Raw genomic sequence first — 20061 nt, forward strand, 5'->3', positions numbered from 1 at the left:
TCCCTGCTCCCAGATACCAAGAGCTGCACTTTTGACAGGGGATGAAGGTGCATCTCTCCTCTTGCATGAAGAACATGTTGAGATGAGAACCCCCCCTCCTCATTGCACTGACAGAGCTTCTTCCAATGCATGAAATTTGTAACACTTAAAGTTCCATGCTTCACGGTAGCTAAAAACAGGGATGTTTTGTGTTATTAAAGTGATATCCCAGACATTCTTTGTTCCGTCTTAAATCACGTTTTCACATTAAAAGATGATGGTTTTAATTGCACTGCATCCAAAATGCTTTAATATCGTGCAGAAAAGGATCTGGAAAGTGAGAAGAGTGGTTAGAAAATAAGCCTGGAAAGAACAAATCTGAGTTATAGCCTCTGCTCTGCTACAGACCTCTGACACTGTGCTTACGGCACCCTCACACTGCAGGCTGCATCTTGACATGACAGCGTGAGCTAAACACAGCTATTTGTTAACTACAGACTCCTGATGGAAATACCTGTATTTCAGCTGAAAGGACGAGCAGGAGGATCTGTGTCATGGAATCATAGAATGTTCGGGTTGGAAGGGACCTTAAGATCATTCAGTTCCAACTTCCTGGCCACGGGCAGGGACACCTCACACTAGGCTGTGCTGCCCAAGGCTCCGTCCAACCTGGCCTTGAACACTGCCAGGGATGGGGCAGCCACAGCTTCTCTGGGCACCCTGTGCCAGCGCCTCAGCACCCTCACAGGGAAGAACTTTCCCCATTTCAGTTTGAATCCATCACCCCTTGTCCCATTCACTACAGTCCCTGATGAAGAGTCCCTCTCCAGCATCCTTGTAGCCCCCTTCAGACACTGAAAGGCTGCTATGAGGTCTCCACGCAGCCTTCTCTTCTCCAGGCTGAACAGCTCCAACTTTCTCAGCCTGTCTTCATACGGGAGCTGCTCCAGCCCCTGATCATCCTCGTGGCCCAGTTTCTCATTCTCACCTTGGGAATCCACAGCATCGGTCCCACAAACAAGCTGTGACTACATGCACCAAGTACTACCAAAACACCCACCACTGTTAGCAGGGGTCACGTAAATGCTTTCAATAGAGTAATGCATGAAGATGTTAGAACTGGATGATCTTTTAAAGCTCCTTCCAACTCAAACCATTCTAAGATTCTATACGCTAGAAAACAACCCTAAACATACAGTTAATGCAACAGTACCAAATGTACTTGTGAGACACAGTGAAGTCTGGGTTCATGCTGTAACAGATGAATAGAAAGCATGTGTCTGCCCCATCCCTGGCAGTGTTCAAGGCCAGGCTGGACGGGGCTTGGAGCAACCTGCTCTAGTGGAAGGTGTCCCTGCCCGTGGCAGGGTTTGGAGCTGCCTGAGCTTTCAGATCCCTTCCAACATAAACCAGTCTGGGACTGTATGTACACGAACGTGCTTGGCAGTAAATCATCTTTCACTAAGAGCTCTCGCAGAGGAATACACTGTCTTTGTGAAGAACTGCTTATTTTTCTAGAAGAACGTTCCTCAGCAGGGTCACACCAGACACGAATGTAAATCCTCTTTAGGAACTGACATATTGTTTGAGTTTGAAGCTGAATAATATTGGTTATCTCAGTGCTTAATGAAAACATCAATTCTCTCCAACCTGTGCTATAGATCGCAGGAGAATTGTGGATTGCTACAGACAATGTGAAAGCAGAACCCAACTGACCTCTATCACTGCCTAGAAAAGTTGTTAGTTTTAATCAAATAAAATTCAGTTTCAAAATTCATGATTTGGCAAGTATTGGCTTGAATCCATCTGCAACACCAGCAGTTTGTTACAAAAGCTAAAAAGATCCTTCTCCAAGGCTAAGAACACATCACTCACATCAGCAGATGTCACAAGCCTCTCCAACACTCCAGCAAGTTCCTGCCCATCTCAGGCGTCCTCACATCTTCCAGGCACATCCATAGTGTTACAGCACATTCAAATTGTGCTGCTCAGTTGTTTGTCCTTATCATTGAGTTTAACTTGCCCTCTATAGGCTATTTGCTCTAAAAACACTTGACATTTGCACAGCCAAAGCATAGATGTCTATGAAGCCTGAAAGGTCACATCAGGGCCTTCATTTTAGAAACCACAAAACATGGCAAAAGGACAAAGCTTCTATAGTTGGAGATCAGAAGCCTCTGAGATACCACAAGCTTATTCCTATTGAAATGATAACTATCTTCTAGTGTCTAAACTATCCATTTTAGTTGTTATTTTGCTATTTGTCTGCTTAGATATATTAATACACATTTGCTGCCACCTTCAGCAGAATGAAGATGATTTAGGGGGAAAAAAACAGTTCGTCTGGCTGAGCACTACACAGCATCTCACACAGTCTAAACTCCAAAGACTTCATCCTTTAAACCACAATGCAGCCAGTAAATAGCACGGGAATATTGCCAACCCACATTTAAAAGAAAGGCAGCAGGAATAAAGAGGTCTCAAAGCTCTGGACCATTCAACCTGACCTCAGGAACCACAGCAGCACACACTGGGAATGTAGCTGTCAATTAAGTCACCTCCTACACCTGCAGGTCTCTGAAAAATAAGCTTAATACATGGTGGCAGCCTGGAATCCAACAGGATGAGAGTGAGACACAGGAATCACTCCGCTGCTGGGGCTCAATCCTCACGAAGGCCAAGTGCAAGGTCCTGCACATGGGTCAGGGCAATCCCAAACACAAATACAGGCTGAGATGAGAAAGGATGGAGCAGCCCTGAGAAGGACTTGGGGGTGTTGGGTGATGAGAAGCCCCTCCTGACCCAGCTTCAGTGTGTGCTTCAGCCCAGAACCCCAGCCATATGCTGGGCTGCACCCCCAGACAGTTTGTTTATCCAGTCTATGGTCCTGGCATGTAAGACCTGAACTCAATGGAAGTTTCAAGCTTAGTCAGCCACCATATTCTGAGATTTCCAGCTGAGAAATCTTCCCAGAATTAAGCACCTGCATTGAGAACCTCTCACTTGCTCTGATTACCTGTTCAAGGGAAAGAATTGTGGAAGCAGTCATCACTAAAAATATCATACCCGTGTTTTGACCAGAAAATTTACCTGTATTTACAGCCCTTCAGTCTGTTCTAGTTTAAAACATTAAAGAGACCACTTACTATGCCAATACTGGTAAGTAATTCTATACATCAAAGAATTTCAGCCTAACAGGTCAGTGTTTTCTCTTCCAGCCACAGGAGTTTGCCTTAAATACCTGTAGATTATTACTTTATGGATAGAAGTTTGTCCTGGGTTCAGCAGCAGCAGTCAGTTTTTCTCCTTCTTAGTAGCTGTTGCAGCACTGTGTTTTTGACTTTTGGCCTGGAAACAAAGCTGATAACAGTGATGTTTAGACTGACCAAGGACTTTGTGAGTCTCATGCTCTGCCAGGGAGGAGGAGGGGCCGGGAGGAAGCAGGGACAGGACACCTGACCTAAACTAGCCAAAGAGGTATTCCATAGCACAGCACGTCATGCCCGGGGATGTAACTGGGAGCTACCCGGAAGGGCACGTCCTCTTTTCGGTCGGGCTCTTTTCCGGTGAGCGGTATCATATTCTCTTCCCTTGTTATTTCTCTTATCATTATTATTATTGGTGGTAGCAGTAGTGATTTGTGTTATACCTGAGTTACTGGACTGTTTTTATCTCAACCTGTGGGAGTTACATTCTTTCGATTCTCCTCCCCATCCCTCTGGGGAGTGTGGGGGGGGGGGAAGTAGACTGCGTGGTTCTAATTTACAGCCGGGGCTTAAACCACGACAAAGTTCAAGTCACAAGCCAAGATCCAAATGAAGAAAAGAAACAGAGATTGCTTGTTCAGTCTAATGTTTCAGAACGGTAAGGGGGTTTGGGTTTAGGACTTGGTTATTTCCATCAATTATGGAAGTCTGGACTAATGGCTGAAGAACACAAGTGCAGGTGGGATCCATCCCACAATCATGACCAAAGAAGTGGTAAATGCTCCATACCTGGAAGCATTCAAGGCCAGGCTGGACAGGGCTTGGAGCAAGCTGCTCTAGTGGAAAGTGTCCCTGCCTGTGGCAGGGGGCTGGAACTGGATGAGCTTCAAGGTCCCTTCCGAACAAAACCATTGTGTGATTCTAAGATTCTATGTACTGCAGAACCAAACAGCACTTAGAGAAAAGCAAACCCATTCTTTAATGGATGCTAATAGCAATATATAAGAGGAAGAGAAAGCTGCTTCAAGCCAAAACTATCAGAACCCAGTGAGCTGTAGAACTGAGAAGGCTTCTTCTGCATATTTTCCTTAGTTCAAAAATCACATAAAACTTTTTCCCAGACAATAACTTACATTTTTGTCCACCACGGTTGTAACACGTAAGTTCTTAGAACATAGTCAAAAGCAGTACGAGTACTTACAACTGCTTACAGCCACCAGTAAGAGCCTTCCACTCATGTTCCTCTCAAGTCACTCTATCAGATGAAGCACAGAATGGGTTGGGTTGGAAGGGACCTTAAAGCTCACCCAGCTCCAACCCCTTTGCCATGGGCAGGGACACCTCACACCAGACCATGTCACCTAAGGCTATGTCCAACCCAGCCCTGAACACTGCCAGGGATGGAGCCTTCACAACTTCCTTGAGCAAATCATTCCAGTGCCTCACCACCCTCACATTAAAGAATTTCCTCCTTATACCAAATCTAAACTTTCCCTGTTTAAGTTTTAACCCATTACCCCTTGTCCTATCATTACAGCCTCTAACAAAGAGTCCCTCCCCAGCATCCTTAAAGGCCCCCTTCAAATACTGGAAGCTGCTCTGAGGTCTCCACACGCCTACTTAAGCCAGAACTAATTCACAACCTTCTCTCTACTCCAGTAACTCATTTCCATGTATTTTCCTCCTTCAAAAACACACCATTAAATCCTTGAAGTTTAGCAGCATCCGTAACTACAAAACAGAGCGACTGCATGTGAAACATTACCTTGTACACCTGAATTTCCTACCTAAGCCCCTTGGTACAGGAGCCATTTGGTTCTTCTTGCTCTGCACAGAAAAAAGCAAAGCAAGGAATACTTAATATTCCTGAGATTACCTACTTTCCTGCTAACACTGCAGAAAAGCAAGCCAAGGGCATCTTTGCTTGTTTCAGTTTGATTAAAATGTGTGCCAAGGAAGAAAAGTCAACACACTGTTTGCCAAATAGAAAGGGCTCAAAATTGTTTGGGAAAGGGACTTTGCAGAAAGAACTTTGAAGGAAGAAGTACAAAACAGGATTATGAAACAGTGATAAATCTACACGAGCTTTATAGAAGTCCCTGAAAACAAAAGCATTCAAAACATGACAAACAGAAAGAACATCAGTTTAGACAACAAGAACAGGAGGTTATGAACTCTGGGATGTCCAGTTGGGTTCTCTCACTAGTTCACTTGCTTTTTCATTCCCAGTTTTCCAAGGCAGACTCCAGCTCCCCTTTACAACACCTGTCATTTGTACGTGGCAGCTGGATGGCTACATATGCCTGTCTCATTAGTATGAGCTCAACAGGATTAGAGTAATTCCAGCTGGATGTTAGGCTGTTAAGAGACAATTTTATACAACAAACTCATTAAGGCAAATCTTCCTACCTTTTGATTTTACTTGGTTAAAATAAAGATTATACAAATGCAAAATGCTTCATTCAGTGCAGTCCCTTCAACATGCACCAGACAGGGCAGAAGGGATAATGATCAGACACAATCCTGAGATGTTTTTATCATGGGATGAACAGCATATTTCATACAGGACAAAAACGAACCTTGATATTTCCTGAGGTCAGTGAATTTACACTGGAATTAGATTAACAAAAGTCCACTGGGACTCTGCACTTTGGTCAAATTGCATCTGTAGATCACAAGCATTTTTCATCTCCACTTTCCACCATCCAACTCCGACAGCCCAGGCAGCAGACGGAAAGAGTTGTACAGGAGTCCTGAAGCACCATCACACTGCGAGATGCCAAAAGCCCTAAACTTGCTGCAACAGTTCCCATCAAAGGGAGTTTCCAAACCTAAATACATAGGCAAATGTGTTCCCATTGATCAAATCTAAGTCCCATCTCCACTTCTGCAAGAGGCTGTTACCTTTCTAGAGACCTGAATGAACTCCACAGCTCCAGATGAGTCAGTCTTCCTCAGTACGACAGATCAAGGAATGTTGGTACAACTACAACCCAAAAGCACGTTTGAATCTACCCTTTACTGTTGCTTTACAGCACTGCAACAGACTGTAACCGTCAAAAGCTACAGAGTAATTAAGAACAAGGAGGCAAGACTTCTGACTTATGGTTGCTCACCTATAAATGCTCAGCATGGGAACTGGAAGCAGCTGGAAAACCCACTAGAGTCTTTAAAGCCTTTTTCACTCCACAGACTTCAGTCTCAGCATTTTCCTCTGGGCAGCAAAATGAAATGTTTCTCACTAAAACACTAAAGAGCTCTGAGGGAGTCACACAATGTCTCATTTTTATAATGCAGGAACACTACAGACTAGGAAATACATATAAAATAGCTACTATTTACCATAGGAAGTACATCCAGTGCTTTGAAAATGCAACACATTCAGTAGGGAGAAAAGAAATTCTTCTCTAAGAACCCATGTGACACATCTGGTCCCAACACCACCACACACCATATAGCAAGTTATTCTCACACCATGGACTAAGTGTTGGCTGGTTTTGGACACATCAATGTTTTCCATAGTCCTATCCAAGACCCACAGCTGCCTGAGCTACAGAACTGCCACAGTCTCATCTCTGTACATTTACTCCTACAGTGTGATGCTTTAATATGAGGAGGAAGGGAAGACATGAGACCAGCTCTCCAGCATTCAAACAAACGGCAGCTAACATAAAAGGACAGAAAACAAGCCTCAATTTCTTGACAAGCTAATAAATTCCTTCCATTGTTGTGAAGTGAGAGAGCATGATGTTTACTAAGCTATTCAACAGCAGAGGAAAACAAACACCATTGTACTATACACATCATGGCACAGCAGATAACTACAGAGTGCAGAAATGCTCCACCAAGATGATCAGCTGCTAAACTATGAAGCAGTTCACCTCCCTTTGTAGCATGATATTCTTGAGCTTCAAATGCACTCCAGCCCCAAAACAGGATTGAACATCATAGCTGTAGCACCACAGAAAGCACACCACATGCACATTAATCTTCATGGAACACCCATGTTCCCATCAATGTGACCAGCTTATTCACATCAAACTACTAAAAAATAAGCATTGAAGCAAATGAAATGCACATCAGGCTTCTTTGCTCAGTCTTCATCTCAACAAGCTCAGCACAAACTGAGAAGAGCCACACTAAGTTACTTAGAAATGCTTTTTCTGGGCATCGTGTGTCACTGGGTAGAAAAAGCCTTTGCCAGAGCCAGCAAAAGGCATCACTGCAGGTACTTTACGCAGTGCTGTAGAGCTCAGGCTGGTGGTACTGCTGCTGAACGACAAAGTTTCTTGCCCCTCTGCTCCTGTGAAACCCCACTTGCAGCACTGTGTGCAGTGCTGGTGTCCTCAACCTCAGAAGGACATGGAGCTGTTGGAGCAAGTCCACAGGAGGCCACGAGGATGAAAAGAGCAAGAGCAGTTCCCAGATGAAGACAGACTGAGAACATTGGGGCTATTGAGCCCGGAGAAGAGAAGCTGCGTGGACACCTCAGAGCAGCTTCCAGTGTCTGAAGGGGGCTACAAGGATGCTGGAGAGGGACTCTTCATCACGGACTGTAGTGATAGGACAAGGGGTGATGGGTTCAAACTAAAACAGGGGAAGTTCAGGTTGGAGATAAGGCAGAAGCTCTTCCCTGTGAGGGTGCTGAGGCGCTGGCCCAGGGTGCCCAGAGAAGCTGTGGCTGCCCCATCCCTGGCAGTGTTCAAGGCCAGGTTGGACACAGGGACTTGGAGCAAGCTGCTCTAGTGGAAGGTGTCCCTGCCCGTGGCAGGGGTCAGAACTGGATGAGCTTTAAGGTCCCTTCCAACCCAAACCAGTCTGGGATTCTATGATTTAGTCGCCCTCCACAGCCCATATTTTGCACTGTAGCAAAAGGAAGTTAACAACAACCTTTAAGACTATCCATGTACAGACACCAGCCACAGAATTACAGCTCCAGCAAGAATCAGATTTGAGACTTCACAACTTCTGTTTACACTGAGAAGTCTCATATTTCCCCCTACAGTTTGTATGTTCAAGGGCTTCAGTTTGTTTTCCAGGACAGAAGAATAATTTCTTATATCAGCCCACTCTTGGCTTCCTACCTGCCCAATAATATGCCAAGAAAATTAGATTAAGTGTTGATTTTAGTGAAAACTGTTAACATTAATGAATAATAAATGTCTCATTTCTGCATATTTGCTTCTTCTGATGCCTCCAGCCAGCTTGGCTGAGTAACTACCTGCCTATTTTCCCTCCCCTAAGGCCAGTCGTGTTCAGTATGATTACTGCTAAACTATGGATAGCAAACAGTTTTAATTATCAATTTCTGGACTAAAGAATTAGTTTCCCAGGAAGAATATTGCAGGAACAGTATGTGGGCATTACACTGCTGTGGATATTTGATTAAACCAAAGTGAAGGAAGAGATACTGTGTCCAAACTGCAAATATGGGGTTTACACTAAGCAATATATGCCCTGTTTGCACCTGCAACGTGCTAAAAAAATCCTCACAGGATTGTTGAAGTGCCCATTGCTCTTGACCACTGCTGTATCTGTGTGTTGCTGGAGAGCTTCTCTTCCTCTGCTCCACAATATCAGACATGAGCAAACGTGCGGCTGAAGGCGGAAGCAGTATTACATGATACACAGATGCAGCTTGGAAATCCAGAAAGAATCTTCCATTAGTTCGGGATCAGGTTTCTTTCAGCACACAGTTCATCTGCCTTCACACAGCACCACTTACTCAAAACAAAACACTCATTGAGGACAGTGGGAAGCGCCAACAAAAAGAGGCAAACCCATCAAATTTATATATTTCTCACCTGATCAGGAAGATGAACATTGCAGTAAAATGGAACTGACCAAGTGCTGAATCACTGGGGGGGATCAAAGCTCTAATTAATAGCAAGCCACAGTAAACTTTCTGCTACCTGTTTCTGTGTTGCTGCAGGGACTCCAGAGCCATCATAGAGAATCCCAGACTGGTTTGGGTTGGAAGGGACCTCAAAGCTCATCCAGTTCCAACCTCCTGCCATGGGCAGGGACACCTTCCACTAGAGCAGCTTGCTCCAAGCCCCTGTGTCCAACCTGGCCTTGAGCACTGCCAGGGATGGGGCAGCCACAGCTTCTCTGGGCACCCTGGGCCAGCGCCTCAGCACCCTCACAGGGAACAGCTTCTGCCTAAGAGCTCATCTCAGTCTCCCCTCTGGCAGGTTAAAGCCATTCCCCTTGGCCTGTCCCTACAGGCCCTTGTCCAAAGCCCCTCTCCAGGTTTCCTGCAGCCCCTTTAGGCACTGGAGCTGCTCTCAGGTCTCCCCTTCAGGAGCCTTCTCTTCTCCAGGCTGACCCAGCCCAGCTCTCTCAGCCTGGCTCCAGAGCAGAGCTGCTCCAGCCCTCGCAGCATCTCCAGGTCTCTCTCCTGATAAAGCTTCACATCATTGCATATATACTTGCATCATGCCTATCAATAAAATAGTACAGCACTAAGGTTATCAAAATTACCCTTTAGAGAGCAAAATTAGAGAAAGGGGTTTATTTATTTACATGTTCTCTAAACTACAGTAAGGATCTAAAAGCCAAAGCAGACTATGACAAGCCTTTCTAAGGGACAGAATATGAAACAGAACCAAAGCACAGCCCTTGCCAACACATACAATTTCTACCCAATAAAGGATTTGTGGAGTTAAATCAAGAAAGCAGTTGCTAGAAGCAACAATCATTTAAGCAGAGCACAGTGGATGTCTCAAAAGCCCTGTCTCCTCTCTGCAGGAAATAGCTGCAATGTGCCAAGGAGACTCCAGCATTAAAAAGGGGAGGGGAAAAAAAAGGAAAGCAGAGTAAAAAGCAACCCATTAGAATCAAGTTAGTTTTCATAAGGCACCTCTTGATGACCAAGGCCACACAGCAATTACAGTATTTGCTTTCTCATTCCAGTTTAAACAGTTGTGATCACTACTAAAAGCTTATAGAGCAGGAAGACCAGAAGGCCAAGCCCAGCCCCCTGCTGAGAGGCAGGCTCAGACACAGCAGCACAAACTCTCTGTGGCAGCAAATCTAATAGACAAGAAATAACAAGAGGTGAATAGAAGAGGTCAGGATGTGAGGGAAAGGGAATAACCCACCTCTCAGCTGCCCAGAAGGTTACTCGGACATTGGCAAGTTGCAAATTACCACAGGAATAGGAGCAGGGAGTTTGAAGCCCAAATTGGTGGGAGGATCAAGAGTTGACTTCACAAATGCACGGAAGATGCTCTGCAGTAAGAAATACTTTGCAGTAAGAAAATGTGCTAATTCATTGGGATCATCTCCCCAGGAAAGCGGTAGATTCCCCGGTGTTGGACACCTAAGATATGGGCTTATAATACCGTGTGGTTTAGGATGCTGCTTGCTTAGCTTTACATGCTTAGCACAGCAGCTGGATTTGCTGGAGCCTGAGGCCGTAAACTGTGGACTTTCACTAAGACATGATTTCAGCTGGAAAAGAGTTAGCTTTCCTAGTAATTTTCCTAGAAGCTGGAACAGTGCTGTGTTTTGTCTTTCATATGGGAAAAATGTTGATAACACCCTGATGTTTCAGCTGTTGCTAAGTAATATTTATCCTCAGTCCAGGACTTCAGTATCCCATGGTCTGCCATGGAGCTAGTGCACAAGAGGCACAAACCAGAAGATAAGGAGGTTACTACTGCCAGCAGATGCTGCAACTCAAACAGATACAAACAGTTAACAGGCTGCCTGTATGGAGACAGAGGAAGAATCCAATCAGATGTTAGAACATCCAAGGCCAAAAACTCACCCGTGGACTGAAAAGGTGTGTGAGGACCAAGTGCATAAATCATAAGGGTATGAATACCCAGGGATTGCTTTGTTCAAGCTCCCTCCTAGAGGTACCAGCTAGAGGTGTCCCTTTTGCTGTACTACTCAATTACATGGTTTTTTTTCCTGGAATTGAATGCCTGAGGTTCGGCTGCAGGAAACAGGATTGAGCCCAAAGGAAGAGGAAGAAGCACATCCCAGAGTAAGTGTATGTGTGAGTGAGGAGTCAAAAGAAGCACTCATGAACTCACTGGAGCTGTGAAGGGACTTTGGTCTCAGTACTTAAACGCTTGGGTTGTGTGTGAATGCTCAGGCAGCAGCTTCTCCCGGAGCAGTGATACATGAAGCAACACCTAAGATCAAAAAGGCATTCTGGAAATGTTTACTGGAGGCACCTTAGAATCACAGAATCAGCCAGGCTGGAAAGATCAAGTCCAATCATTCCCAGCACTGCCAAGGCCACCACTAACCCATGGCACTGAGGAACTCATCTCTACGGTGTGCAAACACTTGCAGGGACGGTGACTGCAGCCCTGCCCTGGGCAGCCTGTGCCAATGCCTGAGCACCCTTTGGGGAAGGAATTGTTCCTCAGCTCCATCTAAACCTGCCCTGGTGCAGCTTGAGGCCGCTTCCTCTTGTCCCATCCCTTGTTCCTTGGGAGCAGAGCCCAGCCCCTCCTGGCTCCATCCTCCTCTCAGGCAGTTGGTAGGGAGCCATCAGGTCCCCCCTGAGCCTTCTCTTCTCCAGACTGAACCCCCCAGGTCCCTCAGCCGTTCCCCATCACACTTGGGCTCCAGGCCCTGCACCTGCTCAAGTGCCCTTCTCTGCACCCACTCCTTACTACTACGCAGTGGTATTTAAGTCTAAGTTAATCTTAATAAAATACAAAAGCGAGGAAACAATAAAATTCCATCTTCTCTGAAAATCAGGATTGGTTTAGTTGGTTTTTTTTTTCCATAAACCTTCTACTTATGGGTGCAAAAAAACAACCGTCTGAAAAAGAGCCTGTCTAGAGCATGTGTTCTTCTTCACAAGCGCAGACCTCTGAGACCTTACAGAAGCTATATTTTAGCAGAGCAGGATGAAAAAGTTCTATAAGGCACCCTGGGACAAGAACAACTGTACTTCAGACAGTGTCTGCAAGCTCTACAGACTTCCAGAGGTTCATTAAACTAAATGGACTTATTTGAATTTTATAATTGAAACCTGTTGTCTTAAAGACAAATCCCAAATGGAGTGATCTACAGCTTCCAGCACTATTTAACCTGAAAGCTTATCATCTGATAATATATGATTGGACACCTCTGCAAAGTCTCACTGAAATCATTGTAAAAGTTGGTTCCTTATGAAACAAAATCCAGGCAGAAGAAAAACACAATAATCTAAAAGGTACTTAACAATTCAACTCAGCAGCAACATGGTGAATGTTTCCTCATTCATTTCACCGGTGATTGTTACTAGATTTAGATTAGATAGTAGGAAGAAAAACCCACTTTGAGGGTGCTGAGGCATTGGCACAAGGTGCCCAGAGAAGCTGTGGCTGCCCCATCCCTGGCAGTGTTCAAGGCCAGGTTGGACACAGGGGCTTGGAGCAACCTGCTCTAGTGGAAGGTGTCCCTGCCTGTGGCAGGGGGTTGAAACCAGAGAAGCTTTCAGGTCCCTTCCAACACAAACCAGTCTGGGATAGTATGATTCCCATGAAACACTGGATTTGAGGAATTCAATCAAAACATTCAGGAGAAACCACTCCCTTCATGCAAACAAAGAAGTCACTCCCTCACAACAAGAAGTGGCAGAACCAAGTCTCTTCAAAATGCTGTTAAACATTCAAAGTAAACAGAGCATTATAAACCTTTTTCTCCTCTACTTACATTCCATTAATCTTTCATGCTGCTTACACAGTTTGTTCGAGCATTTTCAACAGAAGCTGATGATCTTTTCAACATTGAGAACTTGTAGATGGACGCATGAATGCTGCAGTGGAAAGGCTGAGCAGGCCACAGCCATCTAAGTAAATATCATCAGGGAATTCTTTACTTTGCTAAATTAACCAACCCCTGCTCGGATTTGATCACATCAAATCAAACAATCCAAGTATAGCTCATGACCACCTGATCCTCCCTGTGCAGGAAACCTAAGAACCAACTCTCTTTTTTATAAGTAACTTCAGATCCAAGAAGCCAACACAGCTATTAAATGAATTATCATAGAATCCCAGACTGGTTTTGGTTGGAAGGGACCTCAAAGCTCATCCAGTTCCAACCCCCTGTGTCATGGGCAGGGACACCTTCCACTAGAGCAGCTTGCTCCAAGCCCCTGTGTCCAACCTGGCCTTGAACACTGCCAGGGATGGGGCAGCCACAGCTTCTCTGGGCACCCTGGGCCAGCGCCTCAGCACCCTCACAGGGAAGAGCTTCTGCCTAAGAGCTCATTTCAGTCTCCCCTCTGGCAGGTTAAAGCCATTCCCCTTGTCCTGTCCCTACAGGCCCTTGTCCAAAGCCCCTCTCCAGGTTTCCTGCAGCCCCTTTAGGCACTGGAGCTGCTCTAAGGTCTCCCCTTCAGGAGCCTTCTCTTCTCCAGGCTGATCCAGCCCAGCTCTCTCAGCCTGGCTCCAGAGCAGAGCTGCTCCAGCCCTCGCAGCATCTCTGTGACCTCCTCTGGACTAGCACCATGTCCCTCTTGTGTTGTTGCCCCAGATCTGGACACAAGACTACCACATCCCCAGGAGAAAAATCAAGTCTTAAGGATCAGTATTTGCAAATCTGTAAGAGCAGAGACTGGATAATGCTACTGAGACCTGCCATCTGGATGATTAAAAGATGAAGTGTATTTAAGATCCATAGGCCACCCTGTGCTATGACCCCATCCTGGTATCACACTCCATCATACCAGCAGCCCTGCATCCATCAGCAAGAGACTTTGGGCAATTCCATCATGAATGAGATTCCAAAGCTGCACTAGAATAAAAACCTGATGAAGGCAATGTCTTTGAAAGAATTCAAGCCACAGAACTAGTCATCACTTATTAACAAAACCAACTACTTCTGCTTCCTAAGGTTTTGTAAGGATAACTGAGCTCCAGCTCTGCAGAATGCACTGAATAAAGCTAAAATGAGAGAGCTGAAAAATAAAGTACCTCAAGCTTTTACCAAGGCACAGTCTGATCTACCCTTACACACACTGTCCCTTCACATACTGTTGTATATTCACACACTCACTCTCACCTATTGTTGCTATAACCAAAGATCTTTATTAAGCTATAACCCATCACTTGCCAAGCATTTTTACCTACATGCCTCAAGATCATTTCAGCGAAGCTTCTCACTTAAAACCATTCTCTGCCATATACAATTTAGTCTCAATGAATTTCTGAACTACTTGTAGCAAAGCTGCTATCTTGATAACATTGGAAAACACCATTAGCAATAAAAGTGGTTTTAAGAGACCATTACAGTACATACAGATCAGAATAACTCAGCTATATTTCTTGTAGTAGCTATTTCCCCAATGTAACAATGAGGGCAAGAGCTCTACATCCATCTTCCTCACTCCATATCAAACTGGGATATCAGTTCTATTGCTGCAGACAGAAAAAGCAGACCAGGTCATTAGTAAGAATCCATTTAACAAAGTTCACTGTAAACTTAATAAAAATAATGGCCAAAAAGCACTACAAGAGAATTCCACTTGTGAAATAGCAAATATGTTCAAGGGGTTTTGCCTGTAATTCCAGCTCCTGCAGACGTCTGTTGTGCACGTTTGCCTGTGTGAAAGCTGAGCACAAAGATTTCAGTAAGGTCTTATGGAGTCACTGCTAAAGTTTGTTTTCTCCCAATTAAAGGAGCTATTAAAGGCTAGTTTGAAAAAATAACACCCTTTAATTGGGAAGAAAAATGCCCAACAACAAAAAAAAGAGGCAGAAAGAGCCACCAATTAAAAATGTGACAAGATGTCGCTCCAAAAATACAGCATTTGCTAAATGCCACATTGCTTCTTGCAGAGCACAAAAGCTGCTTCAACCAGCAAGCAACAAAACAAAAGGTTATGGAAAAATCAATATACATACACAGGCTTGTCCTCTGGAAGAAAAAATTCCTCTTCTCTAAGTTGTCCTCCAGCAGCTGAGTAGGATTTTCTGTTCTCTGGACTAGTTTTAAAAGAGATATTGCTCAAGTTCATGTGCTCAGTATCAGACTTCTACAGTACTTTGACCTTACAAAGTACTTCTTATTTAAGGAGCTAGAAGGATCCTTCTCATACATGAGGGAGTTAACACATTTTGAAAACAGGTGGGCTAAGGCATGAACACCAGTGCTGTGCTTTCAACACCCCAGAAGAAGCATGGGATGGAAGCTGTAAAGCTCTGATATCCAGCATCCTACTCTAGAAATCAGAATCCCAGGACCTATGTCCAGAGAATGATAAGGGGCTGAAGCACCGCCCATACAAAAACAGACAGAGTTGAAGCTGTTCAGGCTGGAGAAGAGAAGCTGCGTGGAGACCTCAGAGCAGCTTCCAGTGTCTGAAGGGGGTTAGCACAGGTTGCCCAAAGAAGTGGTAAATGCCCCATCCCCTGGCAGTAATAAAGGCCAGGCTCGTGAAAACCTTGGGCAACTTGGTCTTATGTAAGGTGTCCCTACCCATGGCAGGGGGTTGGAAATGGATGATTATAAGGTCTTTTCCAACCCAAATCATTCTATGATTCTATGTTTTCTTGTAGCAAACAACAGTCATTTCTTCTTTTCCGCAATATGAGGACAAGGGCAAATTGAAGACACTCTCATATCCCCTAAAGGCACAGGGGAAAGGAAGGAGCCCTTCAGCAGCAAAGGTGGGATTATAATAGCAGACTCTGCAAATATCCACTGAGCTTCCCAAACACTCTTTACTTCTAAGTTTTATTGTTATGAACAAACCCTCTATTTCTCCTCTAAGAGAAACAAGAGGGAAACTGTGCCCAAGAACTCAGTGTAACCCAGCAGCAGCAGAGCTGAGGGTATGATTACATCACCTCAAACTCAGCTCCCCTGGTATGGATCAAGTTCAGAGGAGGCCATAAGGATGATCAGGCCAGGAGCACCTCCCATGTGAAGACAGGCTGAGAACATGGGGGCCGTTCAGCTGGAGAAGAGAAGCTGAGTGGAGACTTCAGAGCAGCTTCCAGTGTCTGAAGGGGGCTACAAGAATGCTGGAGAGGGACTCTTCATCAGGGACTGTAACGATAGGACAAGGGGTGATGGGGGGAAGTTCAGGTTAGATATAAGGAAGAAGTTCTTTATTATGACTGTGGTGAGAAGCTAGCACAGGTTGCCCAAGGAAGTTGTGAATACTCCATCCCTGGCAGTGTTCAAGGCTAGGCTGGACGGAGTCTTGAGTGACATGGGTTAGTGTGTAGTGTCCCTGCTCATGGCAGGTGTTGGAACTGGATGATCTTAAGGTCCTTTCCAATCCTAACTATTTTATTTTCTCAACCTGTCTTCTTATGGGAGCTGCTCCATCTCCCTGATCATCCTTGTGGCCTCCTCTGGACTTACTCCAACAGCTCCATGTCCTTCTTATGTTGGGGACACCAGAACCACAAGTGGGGTCTCACGAGAGCAGAGCTCATCTCAGTTTATGGCATTCAGAGCTGCTGAAAAGCAACACCATAGAGACTATAGTGATGACCCAAAACTTCGGGCTATACAGAGACTGTGATTAAGAACAGTGATGCCACACTGACATTTCTGCACTTCACTTTCCTGAAGCAGCACCAACACCCTGATTTTAGACCAGAGTCCCAGCTCCCATAAAACATTATTTCTTACTCTATTCCAGTGCTGCTGGAATACATTAAACTTTGTCAAGGATCTACTCCCCACTCTCCCTTAAAGCAAGACACCTTCTCCTGGGAAGTACAGTGAAATAAGAACAAGAATCCCTAAATCTAGTATAAGAAGAAAGGAAATTATCTAGTCTCTTGCAACTGAAGGCTACTGAGCTTGAGTAAATATCACAAATTATCCCTTCATTAATAAAATCATTCATATTTATAAAAGCCCTTTCAGCTTTGCATTTCAAAGCATCTTACAGACATTCAGACTGAGTGTAGAAATACTCCATGGATTCTGCAGACCTAAATAAGGTTTCTATTTCTAAGACATAACCCTCTTTTCTCTAACCAAGTATAATACTTGAAGAAGCTCCTCTGGTTTTGCTTGTTTACTGCAGAAGAATGTAGTCAAAGTTCTGCTGCTTTTCATACTGTTTCCTTTTATGGCCCTTTCACACAGGAGCAAGGGAGAAATAAAAACCCTTCTAAATAAAAAGGAAAATGCAAGCGTAAAACCACAAGGATTGGCAGAAGACTTCATAAAGGTATTGGAAATAAAGGTCTCAAGAAAATAAGGCTTTGCTACATTTCAAACCAACAGCCTGCTGTTAAGATTTGTAGTATGTTTCCTGAAGCTGAGTGAAGTTATAACAAAGACAAATTCAACTCACCCAAATTGGTTTGTAACAGTGTTTTATGGGCATGGAAAACAGCAAAAGTGACCTGTTGCTTGGCAAGTTCACCCTCACCTTAGCTACTATACAAAACAACACAGAGAAGAAAGTAATTTCAATTCCTTTCCATGCCATTTGCTTTTTGTACTTGGCTGACCTTAAGAAACGTGAATATTAACACAACACTTTTGCCTTCCTTTGCAATCAGTTCTACTTGCAGGTTTTCATGGTCTGGCTCAACATGCCACTTGAAGCTCCGCAAAGAAGCTCTACATCCAAAGCACAAGCTCTAATTAAATTCTGCAGGTTTACTTATCAGCTGTTCTGCTGAGTAATTTTAATTCCATTGAGTTTATAACCTCAGTGTTGTGTCTAAACACTGGACCTAAACCAGCCAAAGTATCAGGGCCTGTGAGCCAAAGATTAGTGGACAAACACCATTTCTTATTTGGAGAAAACAGTAACATGAGCTCACTTTCAGTTTATATTAGAAATGAAATTAAGCCCAGATTTCTTAAAATAAGAGATATAAAAGGCCCTTAAAATATTCTTGGAAATTATAGAAAACAAAATGGGGAGGGGAAGGAAGGCAGAAATACAAGTACTACTGGAAATGCTGTCACAATCAAAGTACATATATTATTCATTCTTCCCCTATCTACAAATCACTGCAATTTGTCTAAATTAAGGTTATCTAACTACAACTTACCATGTTTCCCTCTCCAAATTACTCAAAGTTGAGGCTGATGAAGAAACACTAAGCACAACACACTTTAAATACACATTATTTCTCCTTGTCCCAAATGTAAGGTGTAAGTGTCCATCAAAAACTCAGTATCCCGGTGAAAAACCTGGGTTTTTTTTCAGTTTTTCACAATTAAGCATTTATTATGCAAATTATGTAAACTAATAAACAATCACTACTGTGTGTGTAGGTCTGGGTATAACATCTGCAAGAACAGCACCCATTTTAACAGTCATGGATCTGGGTATTCACTTCCTATCCCTTTCCCTTTCAGCATTCCTATCCACAAAAGTGCACTACTACCACTGTCATACTCCATGTTTACATGAGGTCACACCAACGTAGACTCTTCTCCACCTGCACACATATAGATGTAACTCCAACCTAAGTAAGTCAGGGTTTGTAAGGGTTTTTCTTACAATACTAACAAACCACATATGCTCAAAATGGAAAAGCCTGTGTTAAGCATCAGCTTTCACTCATTGTTCAGCGTGTTTCCATTACCTGTTATCATCCAATTCAGAGACCACAGTCACAACCCTGGAAAAGTGAAGCAGTTCTGAAGCTCTTTTCTCAGAGCCACAATCTACCTGAAGCTTTACAAGAGCTGAAAGGCCAGTTACCCCAGTAATGAAAGAAAGGGTTTAATCTTAAACATCATTCAGAGAAGGTTTTAAAACCATAACACATCCTTGATACAACACTTTTCCTACAGTAACTTCTCCAAAGTAACAGAATGATTGTACTTTCTGACAAAGACACTGAAGTAGGAACCAGTGTCTCAACTCACAATATGATGCTGGTGTGACTGCTGCTCAGACCTGCTTTAGAGGGTGTGCATAATACTTAAGAGTTCCAGTGTGTGACATCCGCTGCCAAACCACTGATTATAAACAGCACAGAAAAGATGGACCAGCAGCTAAAGAAAGCACAGCAGTGAAGTGAATTCAGGCCCTTGCTTTGCTCCATGTATATCACAGAACCATCCTCTAGCAGAGGAAAAGAGGATTCAGGAAGAAGAGCAGACAGAAGTCAGTAGTCTAAACACGACTAGACACAACTGCTTTGCTTTCATCCCCCGCAAGATGGTCAGACTCAGAAAGTGCTTTTCCCACTACCACATCCTAAACCAGGCTGCAGTCTGCACACAGGACTTCTAGTCCTACAGCTTTTCCAACCGGTCACATTTTACCCACTGCTACTGTATGTTTGTGAAAGGGGATCAACCATAGACACAGCAGCAAAAAGAACACAGTGCCTTGACCCTCTCTGTATGCCATTAAGCTAGTAATAACTGCAGGGATTGCTCTTATGACCCCAGCATACAACAAAGTAAGGAGAAGAGATGGGGATGAGCCACGCAGGGTGGGAGAAGGGCAGGATACCCCTCAGGGGAAGCTCTGCTCCAGCACTGAGGCCTCCCTACCGCTGGCGGGGTGACCCAGCCGGGGAAGGCCCCCACAGCACAGCAGAGCGCGCACACAGCCCTGGGTCACACCCAGGAGCCCGGGCGGGACGGGACGCTGTGGAGCGAGGCCGAGCCGACCCTACCTTATCACAGAGATGAGCAGCCCCGAGGGGTCCTTGCTCTTGCTTATGCTGCTTCGATAACGCCCACTCACATCGCCCGCCGCCATCTTGTACCCCTCTCAAACACAGCGCGGCCACGCCCGCTGGCCTGGATCAGCCAATCAGAACAGAGAAGCCGGTCTTTGACCCAATAGGAGGAGATGAGGGGCGGGGCGGTGGCTTCCAGCGGAGCCTTCTGGGAGTTGTAGTTTTAATGGCGGTGGCTCCGGCCTAGGCTCTCCGCCTGGTGTGGTCAGTAACGCGCCGTCGACGATATAATC

General features: G+C 44.6%; 1 protein-coding gene across 2 annotated transcripts in view; it reads right to left on the bottom strand.

The window, feature by feature from the left end:
• The window catches only part of EXOC4 (exocyst complex component 4), a 397246-nt gene extending 377386 nt beyond the window's left edge, over positions 1-19860 (bottom strand). For both annotated transcript variants that reach the window (XM_080623156.1, XM_080623157.1), the window contains exon 1: positions 19763-19860. In XM_080623156.1, coding sequence (XP_080479282.1) covers positions 19763-19848 — 86 coding nt within the window. In that variant the 5' untranslated portion in view covers positions 19849-19860. The remainder of the gene's footprint in view (positions 1-19762) is intronic.
• Between the last annotated feature and the right edge of the window lie 201 nt (positions 19861-20061).

This window comes from Psittacula echo, assembly GCF_963264785.1.
Source record: "Psittacula echo genome assembly, chromosome: 1".
In the NCBI taxonomy this organism is placed as follows: Eukaryota; Metazoa; Chordata; class Aves; order Psittaciformes; family Psittacidae; genus Psittacula; species Psittacula echo.